Source organism: Notothenia coriiceps, unplaced genomic scaffold (genome assembly GCF_000735185.1).
Source record: "Notothenia coriiceps isolate Sejong01 unplaced genomic scaffold, NC01 NC01_scaffold00037430, whole genome shotgun sequence".
NCBI classification, from domain to species: Eukaryota; Metazoa; Chordata; class Actinopteri; order Perciformes; family Nototheniidae; genus Notothenia; species Notothenia coriiceps.
In genome coordinates this window covers 79,140-97,125 of record NW_011370131.1, presented here as the reverse complement: position 1 = coordinate 97,125, position 17,986 = coordinate 79,140, and the positions used below count along the sequence as shown (strand labels likewise).

General features: G+C 38.8%; 1 protein-coding gene across 6 annotated transcripts in view; it reads right to left on the bottom strand.

Moving 5' to 3' along the window:
* Positions 1–226: 226 nt before the first annotated feature.
* The window catches only part of LOC104967500 (muscleblind-like protein 1), a 73,948-nt gene continuing 56,188 nt past the window's right edge, over positions 227–17,986 (bottom strand). For 3 of the 6 annotated variants that reach the window (XM_010796972.1, XM_010796971.1, XM_010796976.1), the window contains 8 exons: positions 12,176–12,391; positions 9,095–9,334; positions 7,425–7,478; positions 6,452–6,569; positions 5,780–5,815; positions 5,146–5,237; positions 4,388–4,461; positions 227–3,707 (listed from right to left, as the gene is read on the bottom strand). In XM_010796972.1, the coding sequence (XP_010795274.1) occupies positions 4,405–4,461; positions 5,146–5,237; positions 5,780–5,815; positions 6,452–6,569; positions 7,425–7,478; positions 9,095–9,334; positions 12,176–12,391 (813 nt within the window). In that variant the 3' untranslated portion in view covers positions 227–3,707; positions 4,388–4,404. Of the gene's footprint in view, positions 3,708–4,387; positions 4,462–5,145; positions 5,238–5,779; positions 5,816–6,451; positions 6,603–7,424; positions 7,479–9,094; positions 9,335–12,175; positions 12,392–17,986 lie in introns of all 6 variants that reach the window. The other 3 variants (XM_010796977.1, XM_010796973.1, XM_010796975.1) reach the window with 3 other exon arrangements.

Genomic DNA, 17,986 nt, shown 5'->3' with positions numbered 1-17,986 from the left:
ATGTTTTATTCTTTTGTTTAAAAGTACATAGAGCTACAAACAGGGCTTTACCCCCACCTAGTGGAAACCTCACACCATTGTTTAAGAGACAGCTGTTTCTCCCTGTCTTTATTTTTTGATGTTGTGTTTTGCTGTTTATTTAATTTTTTTCGAAAAGTAGAGATATTTATTTAGCTTGAAGAAACAACATTAAAGAATGAAATAATATGTCTGAAACAAATTATTCTTCATTTGTACATTTTTATTACATTTGATTCATAACAGCAAGAAAATAGCAATGCAGGCCCCGTGAAATAATTGACAAGATATTTTTTAAGTACACATTTCCATCAAAGTAGCCACACCCCAGGTTATATTAGTTACGTTCATGACTTCAGATTTGGAAACATCAGACATGATGTTGAAGGTAATAAAAACCCCAACACACACCTACCAGCTTCAGAAATACCGTTTCCCACCTCCATTTAACTCCTGGTTTCTTCAAACACATTCCATTGTGATGAGATTATATTTATGGCTTTAGACTATGACAATCAGCGTTTTCTCTGCAGTCTCTTTTTGAAGGGGTGGCCAGTATACAATCATGAAATATCCTTTCAGGGGGCCTGGAGCAGGAAACCAAGCAGAAACAAACTGCAGCAGAAGACAGAATACATCATATTAGCACTATAAGCAGAAAAACAAACAAGAAAGGAAAAAAGTTTACATTGTATCATAAACGTAAGCATGCGTGCTTGTAGGAGATGAGAGATGACAAAGATGATCAGGACACAATTTGAAACAAACGACTTAATGACCAAACCACGAAACAGTATTTCAATCTGAAATGATTAGTAAATTCTGCCTGAACTACATTCCCTGTTTGGTCAGTTTCATCTACTAGAAGCACAGCTTACAGAAACATAAAGAACACATTTATAGCTATGGTGTTTGAGTTGCATGTACTCTCCAAGTGGTAAAACTTTAGTGAGTATATTTTAAGGAATCTTTTTTTTTCGTTCTTAAATAAACCACTGTTGTATTTTTATATATATTTTATTCAATTACATTGATAGAATATTGTATACTTTAAATACATATTTCTGTTTAACACGTTTTCTTATTCAATATTACTGTTGTGATTTTTTTTTTTACGGAATATGTATTGCCTTTAACATGCATTCCTCTCGGTGTAAAGTAAGGAGACAGGACGTGTTGTGATTGGTTGGGCCTGTGGGTGTGGTCATGAAACACAGACCTGTCAGTGCAGGCAGGTTAGGGGACCAGACCCACCCAGTCAGACCCTTACGCTGGAGGGTAGTGGACGCCTCCTCCGGAAGGTTACCTGGCAAACTACAAGCTGCTGACGAAAAAGAAGAGCAACACTCTGCCTTTTCTGAAACGGGTCGGAGAGTAAGAACTCAGTGCCCGAATTGATGCAAGCAAATTTGTTCAGCCTTTCATAAGATTTTTTTTGTTATCCTAGCAAAATTCCTTGTCATTATAGACATCATTTTTTTATTCAAAATAAGATCTCAATATACATGATTCTCTCTTTTTTGACTATGTACAGAGTGCAAAAAAGTCAACCTTTAACACCTTTATCGCTTCACGATTCCCCACCCACCCTTCTTGTTGGCAGATGGCTCAGTAAGAGACGAGTGTGCAGACTCAGTTTCCTACTCGCCATGTTAACCTGACCCCGCCAGTGACGCCCCAAAAAAGTGATCAGATATGCAGCTTGTTTTCCAACATGGCCCAATTTCCAGGGAGAGTAAAAATATTAAAACAATAGTTACTATTTGAAATGGATACAGTAGAAAATAACATTTTTCACTCTAAACATCTAAGAACTAGATTATTATAATAGTCTTTTTTTTCTCATGACTAGTTACAAACCTTACAATCTTTAAAATATTACTCAGTTATCGGTGATGGTTGCCACAGTGACAACTTAGCCTCTCTGTTCTATTATTTCATCACTGTTGGATACTCATATAAAACATCTTTGTTCAAAGAACACAAACAGACTAGAGAAATTGACAATATGCATACAGTTCAACAATATGCATAACGTAGAAAATATTCAGTTTACAATCATAATGATACTAAAATTAACATTACATGGAATTTCAGGAAAATGTGCATGAGGAACACACAAACACACCATTTTTTAACCTTATATTCATTAAAAGATAAATATGAGCAAAACTTAAATTCAAACTAAACATCAACGTACTATCCAAACAAAGAAAAGTAAAACACTCCTCATCTAAATGAAAACACAAGAGAGTTCAGAAAACACTGACAAAAAGTGACAATTACATAGTGCTTTGTGTGTGTTAATATGGCGTGGATTAGGCAACTGGATGGTTCAAAATGGCATGTTGCATTGTGCTGACCCGATGGTACATTCTAAGGCTTTGGATGAGTTATACAATCGTTTATTTTCCTGCCACTTTCCCTGTACTGTCCACTAATTAAATATGCCTGAAGAACACCCAGAACACAACCAAAACAAAGAGCTCTAGAGATCTACTCTGTACCCCCGATCCTACTTTGGGCTCACTTGTGCTACCCACACATTTTAAAATAGTCTACCCACACTCTAGTGACAGTCACACGAAAGACTTTGGCTGACTATCTGAAAGCAGCTCTCAGGTAAACGTATTAAACAACTATACTTAAATATGTCAAACTACATATACATTACACTTAATCTTCTTTGACTATCTTTCTTAAAATCTGCATAACCATAGAAATTAAAAACAAATCGGGTCATATTAATACATCACCAGTTGCCTCGTTTTGATATTCTGTCTCAGCATTGAACCAGTAATTTCCTTTCTAAACATCTGACATCAACCACAGAGTCTAAGCAGAAAATTAAAAAAAGCTATTCATTCAGTAGAAGATTTGATTAAAGCAGACATCTGGGTAAGGTAATCTAATCAGCAGTGGTGCTATCGGGGATCACAGGTAATGACAGGTCAAAACATTGGACACCACATGCTGTCCAACAAAGAAAATAGACGTCTTAAAGGGAATTAATGAGTTTAACACTTTGTAGAACTGCTTTAATACCATTCATTTGTGTTTGAGATGTACAGTATGGTACTTTACAGGGATGCCTGCAAGGTTAAAGACATGTCTTTAAGAAATAGAAAGGTAGGCTACAAAGGTTTGAAAGACACCTTACAGACATTCAGTTGCTATTTTGCCTCTGATGGCACTCGTGTAATTTCCCTTTAACAAAGTAAAATCATAAACAAAATCGTTGTGCATGCATATGTGATTCAGTCAAGTTATTTTTTTTATGTCAAATTAAATACAAGGTGCACCTTTGTGTAAACATATAAACACATTTAGGTCAGAGACCGCAAACCAATGAACAAACAAACGTCATGGTTCTTGGTCAATGGACGTACCAATCCAGTCGATTTTTCTGGCGACTGCTCCACTCGTTTACCTCATGTTAACATTCAAAGTGTGTCTGGTGAATAAAGGTAAGTTGCCTTCACAGATCGAAAGGCAGTCTCTAATACAAATGATGGTATTTTCTGTTGTGTAATAGTGTGCATGAAGTACACGTGAAAACAATCCTAACCAACTTTGCCTCCTATGTTAACATGCAGATTTATCACAAACCAAGATTTGGTTTTCCGTTTTGCTCTTGGTGTTGCAGGCGATATCTTCCAGCTCCAGCTATCCAGCTCACTCCAGTCCATCTGCGAAAACACAGGAAAACAAATGTGGGAAAAATTGTAACAAAGCATAGTTTAGAGTAGACAGTTCTCATCAGCTTGAAATTGGACTGGGATTTCTCATGGCAAGGCCTTATGTCAATGTTGGAAGATTCTACAAAACCCTGCATAATGTTAAATGAAAACGTTTATTGTACTTCAAATGTCAAGATTTTAATTTGAATATTCTTGCTTTTATAATATCTGGCTTAAATGCATAACTCTCTGTTAAACCACTAATGACCTTAGTTTTTCAGAGGATAAAGCAAGTAAGAAAGGAAAGATAACAACAGTTAAAAAATAATGTGCATCCGCCCTGTTATTTGAAAATTAGATGGATTTTTCCTTGAACCACTGGAAGAGTGGTTCAAGGAAAAATCCATCTAATGGAAAAACTGTAACAAAGCATAGTTTAGACAGTTCTCATCATCTTGAAATTGGAATGGGATGACATATAGTCATGAAAACTGGGTCATACATTTTTCAATAATCTTGCTGATGAAAAAACAAAACCAAACTCCCAGTAACTGGCTGACCAAATAACGTTGTCAGCTGCTAAATATGAAGTGCGGCAAATCCTTAACTTATAAAGCTGGGTAAAACACATCAAACAGTATTGTTCTAAAGCAAGAATGTGAGAGGTTAGAAGGATGTTCAGTACATACTGTTCTGATTGGGACTCCTACATCTGGGTCAAATACTTGTGACTAGTCATATGGTCTGCAGATATCATTGGAATCTGATTGAGGGGGAAGAAGAGAGATGGAGGGGGAGGGAAAAAGGCAGACGGAAGAAAAGGGGTCAGACTGTAATGAGGACAAACGGCACTTCAAGTTAAAAAAGGATGTATCTAGTATCTAAATAAGATAAGAGTCTCTGGAAAGCTAGCAAATATTAGAGATGAGCCATTCATGTATTTTTTATTAAGAGGCACATGGGAATCATAAGATTTATTAAAAAAAAAACATATACTGATAAGTCGGAGCTGATACCAAAAGTGAAGAGAGAGCGAGAGAGAGAGAGAGAGAGAGAGAGAGAGAGAGAGAGAGAGAGAGAGAGAGAGAGAGACAGAGAGAGAGAGAGAAGAGAGATAGAGAGACAGAGAGAGAGAGAGAGAGAGAGCGAGATAGATAGAGAGATAGAGAGACAGAGAGAGAGAGATAGAGAGACAGAGAGAGAGAGATAGAGAGACAGAGAGAGAGAGATATAGAGAGACAGAGAGAGAGAGAGAGAGAGAGAGAGAGAGATAATTAATACAATTAATGAATTAGTTGTATTTTATGTTTTATTATCATATCACTATTGAATTGTATTATCCTTGACACTTTGACAATATTGTTCACCTGACATTCATGCATATGTGGGAATATGTGGCATATTGCATTGAATTGAGAGAGAGAGAAAAGCCGGAAGAGGAGCAAACCTGATTGGCTGTTGCGGTTGCAAAGGGAACACTTGTGTGAGACGTGTTGGCTGCAGACACAGTGACTGGAGTAGCACCGTGCATCATGGGTACTTGAAGGGAAAGATCACACAGGTAGTTGAAGCAGAGCAGATTTAAAGCTTTTCATGTATTCACTTCTACACATCTATCTATAGATGATAACAAACATTTAAAACATATGTTAAATAGCTTTAAATCAAATCTATTTTAAGTGAACTTTAGATTCCTTTCTTGTAATGAGGCGCTCTAGAGGTTAAAACACTTGGGATGGAAGTATAAGGAAGCAAAGGTCAGGGGGGTTTGGACTGCTACAAGCATTAGGTGACAGATCTGTGGCAGAGCAAAACGAGGTTCATTCAATACCACAAAGATGTATTGCAGGGCATAATAAAACATATAACTTCTAATTAAAATTAGATAATTACATTGCATTCACAATTAACTTTTTATCAGCCACACTGTCGGCTGCTTTGAAAGGGTTTACATTATGCCTTTCCAGTCTGATGTTAAAATCTAAATTCATGAAATGGCGATTGCGCTCACATTATGAGGTGAGTTGAATGACTGACTGCAATGGGCTCAGAGATAATCAGTAAGGAATGCTGGCACCTACCAATACTTGTTGCTGGTGTCATGCAAAAAATCGAGCCTGCCCATCATGGATTGCAACAGGGAGTGGAGTGAAAAGGGAGGAGACAAAAATTAAGAAAACAAATTACAAGTGTTATAAAAACAGACATATAGGATTTAACGTTGGGATGGATTTTGATTTACAGATAGAAATGTTACAATTTAACATTCTGAAAATAAGCTAGCATAAATCATCAATCAAATACTTGGCAGACAAGGATAGAGCTGTGAATACAAGAATGTTGCATAGTATATTGTCTTCAGATCAAAATCCATGACATTTTTCAAAAGCCATTGAATATATATATAATATGACATTGAAACTGATATTACCAGAATGATTGATAACCATTATTGTGGTTGATAAAAAGATCAACTGTAAAATAATGTAAAATTGCAAATACTACACAGATATACATGCATAAAAGAGTAGTCCTAATACCTTTACAAATACTAATAATGAACCTGACTCGTCACTCCATGGTATATAGAGTGTGCAGTTAAGTCCATGCATGTATGTTCCGCCTTGTCATTAATAATTAAATCACACATTCAGACATCCACTGCTGATGTCAAAACATAATAAGTTGTGAGACATGTGATTTGACAGCCAATAGCAATGGGATCCAACCACACAAGAAGGCTTTGGCCTTACCTGACGGTATGAAGGCAGCCTGCTGCTGAAACTGCATGTTGGCCAGGGCCTGGTGGTACTGGAACATGCCAGCGTTGAACATAGTGGTGGCACCATTGGATTTTTCAAGTGCAGGTCTCTTTGGTAAAGGAGGCAAGATGTGAGGGAGCCCCTGAAGAGGGGACAACACCAAAATAAAGGGATGGGAGTGAGGGAAACCAGAGGATGGTAGCAGTGACATTCAGGACAGAGAGAAAAAAAGAATTTCATTAGAAGATTAAGTGTCCCTTTCAAACAGCTTTTACAGACACTTGCAAGCAAGCGGTGAACAGTGGAGCTAGCTGACAAACTGTGACGTTTATCTTGCTCATCATAACCAAAAAAGTGTTCTTAGCACAATGTCACAGATCTATAATATGATTTTGAATTAAGCAGTTTGTTCAATACATATTTCGCAGGCTAAGGCATATTTAGATCTTTCTTTTACCATAACTGTAATCACAGCTATGAAACTGGTTTTTGTATTGATTGTTGGACCGACAACAGAAATGATGTAGTAAGAGAAAGCTGCACTGCCAGCTTCATGAGAATAGTACATTAAGCCATGTTGAGACACCTCTTTAACACTTAAAAATGCATGGGAAGTGACAGAATCATGCAAAGACTGTTTTATTAGCAACTAAAATGTTATATTTGCATGCCATCAATAACTTGCTTTTGAGATGCACTTAAGGTGATGAACTGACTACTGTGAGTACAATATGTAGGGGGGTCTACTACTTAAGGTCTTCTTTCTTTGTTTAGTCCGTCATCTTTCGATAAAAAATTCAAATCGACTTTTTACAAAAAAGAAAAAAATACGAAACGAATGGCTTCATCAGTTCATCGCCCCTTAGTGTTTTGTCATTACATCTACTTTGATTTTTACAACTAAAAAGGTATATCTACTACACCACAGCTACATGCCAAGCTAAAAGGTGAAAGGTCATAGTACCAGGTCAAAAGTTGCGTTGAGGGGTCGCTTCAGTGATTTGACAGCCGACTGAGTCTTAATTAGCAGGTAGCGAGCACATGATGGCAATGGGCCAATGGGGTTCAAGCGCATTAACATAAACCAGCAAGCGAAGGTGCATCATGGGGGCAGTAGTGCAGTGTGGGTTGGTGAAAAAAAACAAAACGAAAAAAAACAAACAAACAAATAAAAACAAATCATTGGAATGCAATATACACCAATAACAAGACTAAGGCATGCAAAATAATTAGGGTTTGACATAGATTATTGTTAGAATAAAATTCTGTTAACGATAATGTTAAGTGTATGGTGTTCTGGGCCAGAAAAGAAGATCCGGTTCGAGATCAAGAGCCAATTAACCAGCATTGTTGTCAAGGCAATCCTGGATAATTGTATATAATAGATACATTAGTATTATTATGTCATCTACTGTATATGACCCATGCTCCAGATACTGGCTTTATCTACAATCTGTAATAACTGGGTTATGGCAACTTTTGCTCTAGTACTAAACTGCTTAAATAGCACGTTAACTTGATCATGACCTGCAGTCTCACACCATTTTACCACCCAGCTCTTAAACAGTCTTTAACAATTTCCATTTCCACAAAAAAAAAATGTAATGCTTAAAAAATACATATTTTATATCTATCAGTTAAAATAAAAGTCAACATTTGACTAGGCAAAGGGCTATAATAAACAATACCTGATTGGGACACATTTTAGAAAGCTAACACAAACAAGGTGGAAATTAACAGCAAGCTTTACAGTTGACTATTTAGAAAAAATCTAACAACCATTGACTGCAAACAACAACAAAATGTATAACTATCAAAGCCGCAAAACAAGGAAGAGCAGGAGAAGGGGAGCAGTAGGCACAGTCACAAACTAGCATGATCACAGCCTGCTGCTAAGGCATTCATCAACTCTGAATCTTCTCGGTGCATATTGGGTCAGCGCTAAAGGGAGAAATAATTTGTTTTTGGACATCGCATGATATATCAAATCTGGCTTAATCTATGGGATAACTATATGAACTCTACTCTTTAGGTTATACTTAAAGGTCACCTATTATGCAAAATCCTCTGTTTCATGTCTTTTATACATCAACATGTGTCCCCTCACTTTTTGTCCTGATCCATTTATATAAAAACCTATCTGAAAATGAGCTGATCAGATTTTGGCCACTTTATGATGTCATAACGATTTTTTGGCTTTTGTAACCATTAGCCAATCACCAACCAAGGTAACACCCGCACACCTTATCACCTGAATCTCCTCCTAGAGCACCATTGTGTTCTTTTTAACCAAATATCTCTCAGAGGGGCGTGGGGAGTGGCTCCTTATTTTCATCTAAAGTACAAGACAGAGAATCAGCACTTTTGAAACAGGGTTGAAACAGAGCGGTTAATGGGATGCTACAATGCACGATCTGTTTGGTACAGTATATCGAGCAAAACACTTCAGAGACATGTTTTGTATTATATCTGAGACCTATAATATATTGATGAAAAACAGTATAATAGGGGACCTTTAAATGGTTTGAACTGAAAGTTATTCATCCTGTTGCATAAACTGAGGTTGCTATGATACATTAAATGTTATTTAGCTTGAGTCTTTAATGATGTTACAATCTGTGGACAGATACCTACCATGGCTGCAGCAGCCGCTGCCTGGTTAACTTGGTGTTGGGCAGCTTTGATCTTGGCCTGCAGGTGAGCCGGAGGGTGAAAGTACTTGCACTTCTCCCTCGTGCAGCGGCCCTTTATGTAGTCCATACACACGGTGACTGTGTTGTCGTTGGTGTCGATCATCGTGCTATCTGATGGGTGGGCAAAGCGACAGTCGTTCTCCCCACGTGAGCAGTTACCCCGCTGGTATTCCCGACACACCTGGTGCACAAAATTACACAAATAAACTCGCCTTTTACAACTTTTTATTGTTAAATGTTGGAACACAACATGATAACACACCTTTATGCACACAAACAGCAGACAGACACGCACATCATGAAGTTACTGTTCACTTTACTTCAGATTTGATGAAGTAATCAATCTGTTCAGTCATTTCAGAACCTGACAATCACTTTACCAGACAGAGCTAAGCAATCTTAATGACAGGTTCGGCCATTACTGTTGATTGATAAGCAGCACAGATCGTAACCAGTGTTTACAGACTCATCAATCACATAACATTTATCCATTATTCAAATGAGATGTGTTGTTGTTTTTTCTCCATATAGACAGAAGGGGGCAACATCTGCTTGAGCAGTTCGGAAACTGGTTGCCTCAGCTAGAATGTAGAGATTCAATGAGGCTCATGGGAAATATGAGGCTGGTTGCCCTCAAGGGTGGCTGCAGCTGACGTAATATCCAGCCCACGCACAACAACACACACACAGACACAAGGTGGGTGCACATTTCAATTATGAGGCAGCATTTTTTCCCCAAATTGACATAGCTAGATAACCTATAATCTAGATCTCAGGGAACAGTCAGCCTCCATTGTATCTGAATTGCATTCAGGATCCTACTCTAAATTAAACGTAATTTCATGGTGTGTTGTATCGATCTATCAGTTTTTGTAATAGATACAAGCCATTTACCAAATGTCTGTTTACCAGTCTCACTGTCTGTATGCGTAAAGGATTTGATTTGTGGTGGAACGACCGACAGACAAAAGACCACCAACAGTGTAATCTACAAACTACCCCTGCTCAGTCTCCTGTCATGACAGCTCATCATCGATGAAGCAGGATTCTCTCTCTCTATCTGTCTCTCTGCTTTCTCTTTTGTATCTCTATCACGCACTCATTCACATATTGATGTACACGTACACAAGCACACTCATACACAATAATCCTTCACCACTGCCACCATCATCACTGCTGACAATGGTCTTATTTAAAAAAAGAGAAGAAAAAAAGGAGAGAGACTGCCTTGTTGTCAGGCAGATGTTTGAGAGGCAAGTAAGGGAGGGAGGAAACAAGGGAGGGAGAGCAAGTGAGAGAGTGGTTGATGAATAAAGAGTAAAGGACAGACGGATGGAGAACAAGGAAAGACAGAGTTAGAGTCATGGAATCAGGTGAGTGTGGAATGGAAGCAATTTAATGTTCTCTGCACCAGGTGTGGACCAGGGTTTTTAACTGCGGTTAAGAATGCATTAGAGAGAGCAAACCCAGTGGAAGTGCTTAGTTAGACAAACAAATAAAGGGCCCATTAATCATATTTCTGTCCCCATGGTAACTGTCCCTCTGAGCCATTTACATCACCATGGTTTCAGGTAAGCAACCTTATGATGTAATGCACAATGAAAGGCTGCAGTACAAATCCATAAAGATAGAGACAGAGAGACTGTCTGGAAAGTATTTCTCAGGATAACAGTCTGAAGGTTTGTTTTTCTAAAAAAGGAATTTCTGTCAGCCTCAAGGAAATAGCCTGTACCATATCTGCGCATGTGTGTTGGTCCACCAAATTCCAGCTATGTTTATTTTGAATGACACACACTAGAAACTAAAATATGTCTGTCCCTTTTCTCGTACATATTTTCAGTAAACCTAACCACTGACTGTCAAAATGAGCAGATGTTTTCTCCATTTCCAATTATTGCATTTGATTGATAAATATGACATATTTGTTAGTCTGCTTACTAGACTTGGGGTGGATTTCTATCAATCCTTTGCTAGACAATTTATTGAATCTTTCTATCATTCTATCAACAACTTCTGGCCTCTAGTTTTCCTACACCCGTATAACTTCTCTGCAGTCATGACTTAGTTAAGGAATGTAATCACATGTAAAACTTGTACCCTTTTTTTCTGTTATATTTGTCTACTTGCCCCAGTAGCTCCCCTCACACAACAATAGGCCTACAAATTGATTTTCTATATCGCCCTCGATCTCTTTTTCCTGTCATTGAACCACTCTCTTGCTCTGCATGTCATTCACTCGTTCATTTGGCCCAGAGACTTCCTCAGCCTCACCCCTGTTAATTACCAAGCTACCCAACGTACCATTTTAAATGTAACCTTCCCAACGTTCTTGCACGCCTCCTGGCTGCCTCTAACGATTTGCCCATTATTCCACTTTGTGTTTCCCGGGTCTAGGGCTGCATAATGGAGGAGATTGACTTACTTTCCAATTAATGATTTTCTGAACACAGCTAGAGGAGCGGCACTCAGGTTTCAAATAACTGATTGCCCTCATGTAAGAATTAAAGATGTTTCTTAAAATGACATGATACAGTTTATCTTGAGCTCGAGCTAAACAAAGTTGTATCCTGCTGGTTGATGGGATGCAGCATGGAAAACAGCTGTGTTTGTAGACATACTCTCATTAACGTCTATCTTTGCTTAAGTCTGGGTAATGACTTTATTATGGTAATTGGATGAAGTTACTGTAACATAAATTGTGGGCCAGATACATAATTAAAGTCTACAAACAGAAACAGTTGAAGCAATACTTTCCAACCAATGTCTTTAATATTCAAACAGGCACAGCCCTATTCGAAGCACAATATGTTTGCATAGCTGAGGAAAAGGTCCTAAGTGAGCGTGGTGTTTAGTAGAGTCTTGTTGGTCTATATTTTAATCTGTAACTGATATCAAAGTGAACAAAAAATGATACAAATCCAATTATCTGTTTGGTCTTTGGAATATGTGCCATTGTTCACATTTAATCTCTTTAAACATACATCTGTGGGTGTGTTTGTGAATGTGTGTGGGTGTTGCTCACCTCCAGTCTGTCTGTCCTCATGAGTTTCTGTGCGGCAGCAGCAGCAGCTGGTATGGATACATTGGGGTTGCTGGTGACCAGTACGGAGCCACTGGGCAAGATGTCAGTGGGCATCAGGCCAGGCGAAACAGGGCCAAGGTAAGGGTTAAACGCAGCGGCTGCTGCCGCAGCAGCATTGACATTGGTTGCAAGGCTGGGTGTGACTGAAAACATGGGCTGTTGGGACAAGCAAAATGAGAGAGTTGGTCAAAGGAAAGCTAAACTATGTTATTCACATTTTCAAGGTCTATGTAAAAACAGTGAACATTTGAATAATTACAATGTCATCTTTTCTGGCTCCTAATCAAACTACATATTACAGATAAATAGCCCAAGAAAAGAAATGTGTGCATCATCAACAGCCAAGAAGAGGATAAGAACTGTGGTTGGGGTTGTGAATGCAAAGAAGGTGTCAAAAACAGGCTATGTGCCTTGATCTGAGAACAAAACATTATGTCTTCTTTAATGTCTTTGTCTTTCAATTGAGATTACACATGAAGGAGGCCTAGACTCCGTTTGTAGTCACCTACTCCCTACATGTATCAGATGGAATCATACGCTTCACAGACCAGAGATCACACACATATAGGACTAATAACGCTGAGGGATGTCAAGCTGTGTGTGTGTAGGAGGGGGAGATGGGTTATACTGTAAAAACATGTACCGCCTGTAAGGGCTTCAAGAGTTTGAAAGACACATTATGTGAGAGGGAGGCTAAGTAGTATGCTAGCTGACATAGTGAAATGCAAGTTTTCCCTGCACGTTCCTGACCTCAGCCCCAGTCTGAGGATTGTCTCTTGAGCCCCTGCCAACACGACACAGTGAGTAATAGAGCAGCCATGGCTGTACAGCTACATTCCCCCCCAAAACCTCCTCGCTGCTCTGGGATGACTCAGAAAAATCAGGAATAATGGCCTTGTGGATTTTCAGATTCTTTCTGGGCTTTCTTATATATATCAGTTTTATGATATTAGTTTGGATTTTTTTCAGCTGAATATTGGTATGATGTCAGTGAAAAGACTCACAGTCATGAGACTGTAACAATACACTGATGTCATCCTGCAAAAACATTTGTGATCTTGCTAATGGCCTTTTCTGGAATCTATTTGTCTTTACTTTGCATCAATATGTGTCCTATAATGACAGGACATTGCAGATTGTTGCTATAAATAACAATCGCAATAGATTGAAAACAGTTATGTGAAATTGGGCATATTCACACAGTATGATAAAAAACACATATCACTGCATTCCTCCTAACAGCAATTTGTGTGTACACAGTGATATGAAGTTTGTCAGACAATGGATATAAAGATTTCCTATTTTACATATCCTGAACCCGTGTTAAAAAAGCATGTCCTACTAAATGAGCATGCAAATACTGTAGCTACATCAATTAATCGCTTTATATATTGTTTCAAAAGAATTATATTATAATACATTTTTCAATAAAAAACATACAAATGTTTATTATGAAACAAGTGTAATTGGTTAAGTTATCCGGCTCAATCCAAATGCACAAACTTATTTAACTGGATGTCTTTAAGACAATCACAGCGTTCCCCATCATCTAGATTCTAGTGTCCTGCAGTAGAGCCACACCCTAGCATCAGCCAGCATTTAACGATTATAATTATCAATGAACTAAATAGTTACAGTAGCCTAGGCCTCCATACTTTGTGTTTAAGGTATTGTCGTATTTATAATTTAAGAGTGTATTTAGAGTATAATATAATACTGGTGGTGCCTGTATGTAAGACTGGAATTGGGAATAGTTATGATGATGAATGCATTTTTTTGCCACTAAAATACAGCTACACATCTTTGATTCATGTGGTTTATAACTGGACTATTACAATTATTATTAAAAAATGTTGTCTGTACAAAGTAGCCTGTCCCGTAAATATGCCCAAATCAACAAAAACTGCGAGCCGGCACGCAAGACGCTCCGCTTCTGAAACGCACCCGGTGGGCTATGACGCTGTAGGAGGTCGGAACAAAACTGTGGCGCAGCCGTAACGCGGCGCAGACGGATCCGGTGCCATCCCGGCGTAGCCTTCCCATTTTCTTTTTTTTACTGCTTTCTGGTCAAATTCAAATAACGAAAACCGGGTGACGGACTAGTTTCAACTGGGTTATGGTATTACTGTAGTAGTTGTCTTTGACGTTAACTGCAATGCATTTATTCCTGATCCGGCCGCAAAGCACCAGCCCAGTAATCAAACCACCAATTACAATGAAGCAAGTGTGATTTTCAAAAGTATAGCTAGCTAGTTAGCTGTTAATTTCTTCTTAAAAGGTGGTTATACAAACATTTTTCATGGCAAACATAACAAAAAACCTGCATTGGATCACAGCTGGTGCCTTTGCTAGTATCGAGTCACCGGATACATGTACAGGAGGGTCCCTTGAGCAGAGACTGGAGCCGAGCCGGGCAGTAACGACATCAGACAGCTGGCTGATAGTGCTGGGAATCTGCCATACATTAGGCCTACTGCTACTGACTTGGGAGATAGAGGAAGCGACCCGTCTCAGCCCACCCTGCCGGACTATCCGAAAACTTCATCTGATAACTTCAAAACCTACACAGCAAAGATGCAGAAACTGTGTCCTGTTTTCTGTGCATGCAGTTTCAGTGCAACAGAAGAGATGAATGATGTTTATGATGCCACTGCCAAGCGTCGCATATTGTTGCATTAAGTTTAAGGTAAGATAATGAGTTGAAGTTATAAGCTGCCACATAATTATATTTTAATTACGTTTAATAACTTTTAGTTCAATATGCTTATAATATTAAACACTAATGACGATCTCTACCAGCTCGGTTACATTTGCCATAAAAACATAACCAAAAGTTAAAAGCATTTTAACCTGTGCGAATTGGGTTTGTCAAACCACTCACCAGAGCCTATTTTTAAATTAAACTTTAGTGGTTGGCTTAATTTGTCTCTGTTTCATTTTTTAAATAATTTTGTGATGGAAACTTATCCTACATAAAATGTTTATTGAATAGTTCTACTTCAAATGCTAAGCTAACGTTAGCTTATCAGTTTAGCAGGTGTAGTTGTGTTACAGTAGCAGTCATTTCATTTAACTCTGGTTTGTGGAAGTGTCTAAAGGAAACAGTTTTGTAATGCACAACACCTCTACTAAGTCATGTTGACAATTTTATTAAAGGCAACAAAGGGGAATTTATTTAATTGTAGAGTTTGTAATTACTTAATTTGTATGTTGTAAGACTTGATGAAGTGATTTGTCAATCAGTATTTCTGATAAGAATTGGTAAACTACATAATAACGTTTCTAAAACTGACCTTCGTAAGAACTATGAAGGTAGATTTAGGACAAGGCAGGGTTGGTAGTTTTGTTTGGATTTACTATTGTTATGAAAACATATTATTTTCTTAAACAGGTCTGAGGAATACGTTGGAGGCTTCTGGAGAGGGAGTGTAAGAACCTGAAGCTGTCTATTATTTGATTAAAGGGATGCAACACACTACAGAAGCACTACAGAAGCAAATGACAGGCAAAAAAAATGAAACTATGTGGAACTTTGCATCTCTTTAATATATGAATCTTATTTTATATCTGCTGTTTTAGCCCAGCCCATTCTCAATATAAAAAGTAAACACTTAAACAAAACGCAGCTGATTTTAATAAAACAACCATGCCCTGTTAATTTCCTCAGTAAATGCATATAGTCCGGGAGCATGGGGAAACCTTGTTTCGTCTGATAAAGTTTTTTTCTCGGCTGTTTCTTGTAGCTTGGGGGTACCTCTTCAAAATCCAACAGGGTGCCCGGTGATATCCCTTGAGCATTTTCGGATATTAACCCCTGTATGCCCAAAATTCCCAAATCCCTGAAAAATAACGATTTATGAGATTTCATGCAAAATTCTCAAACTAAATGCACCAAATGTTGTTTTCTCCCATGTTTATTCATAAAGGAGGTCAATCGTTCCAAATGAATGACTATTAACCCTTTTATGCCAGCTTTTCATGTCACGTCTAACACATGTTGTAACCATTTCATCTAAAGTGTAATATACCCTGTGATTATGTAATTAAACCATAATTGCAAGATGTTGTTGCCATACGTATTCTGCCTCCAGATTGTATTTGGCAAGATGTATGTGGCAAGATAGCCCCTCCAACTGCCAGTGTAGACAGTGCTGTAGATTGGAGAGGCAATGTTAGAACAATTTGAAAATACCTGGCCAGAGGGATTTTACAACACCATCTCAAGCAAAGTGAAGACCATGGCAACAACAACCAAATCCATGAAAATTCGCGACTCCAAAATGTATGACCTAAATGTGATCTATTGGAGGACCATTGCACTGTTCTCTAGTGACCGCGATGTTGACGTGAAGGATGTCCTCGCCTATGAGCTGGCACCAGTCCCAACTGCCATGTTCACAGAGGACGGAATGCGAATTTGTAAAGTCAAGTCCACACTGAAGAAGTCACTCCAGGTTGAAGTCTCCAGGAGGAATGCCGGTGATGCAGATGTCACTGTCATTGATGGATCAGCACTTCTTTGGACCATACACTGGCCAGCTGATGGTACTGTCACTGATTTTATTGATAATGTTAAAACACGGCTGATTTCATACCTGTCAGAGAGTGACGTCTTCCTCATCTTTGACAGATACTATGATTAAAGTATCAAGTCTGTCACCAGAGATGTCAGGGAGACAGTGGTCAGTAGGAAACATCATCTCCTACTATCAACTAAGCTACCAGCCCAGAAGGTTGTCTTGTCATCCATTGAAAACAAGAAACAGCTCAATCTATTACTATTTAAGGAACTGACCGAAGACAGGCTTTTCCATCTACGGGGCACAAACAAACACAAGTTGGTGGTGACAGGGGAGGACTCATGCCCCATCGAGATCAGGATGGAAGAAAGAAGGAGCCGATATGAGCTAGAAAATCAGAATGGAAGAAGCTGACACCATCATTGTCCAACAAGTCCTGGGGTGTGCTGGAGAAGCCCATCAAATCTCTGTGGTTTCTGATGACACAGATGTGTTCGTCCTACTCCTTCACCATTACCATCAGGCAGGACTGGATGTACCACTCATCATGGAATCCCCCCGCAAGGAAAGAGCAATAGTGGACATCAAGGCGACACTGTCCAAGCATTCAGAAATTGTCGAGAACCTTTTACCAGCCCATGCCATATTGACACTGTAGCGTCTTACTATGGGTTGGGAAAAGGCTCTGTCATCAAAGTCCTGAAAGCTGGGTACAAACTATCAGCCACTGGCAACATGGATGCACCATTCCAGCAAGTCCTCTACCAAGCCACTGCCTTCATCTCAGCCTGTTATGGCATAAAGGAGAACACAGACATGTCACACACAAGGCTACTTGTCTGGGGGGAAATAATGGAAAAGGACATATGTCTGCTCCAAACCTTGCTGCTCTACCACCAACAAATGAAGCCTTCATTGAGAATGTTAAGAGGGCCCACTTTCAGGCAATGTTGTGGCGAAATCTCAATGTAAACCTGCTGCCAGCACTGGACCCAGAGGAATTTGAATGGAAAAAAGATATGTGTAACAGAAACGTGTCCCAGATTACATTTTGGAGATGATCAGGTGTGGCTGCAAGAGTGAGAACCCTTGAAACTCCAAGAAGTGCAGTTGTAAAGTGCATGGTTTGCCATGCACAATGTTCTGTGCATGTTTCAGGGTGGGATGCTCAAGATCCTAACAGTAATGTGTCATCATTTATATATGCTAATGTGTCATTTCTATTTGATAA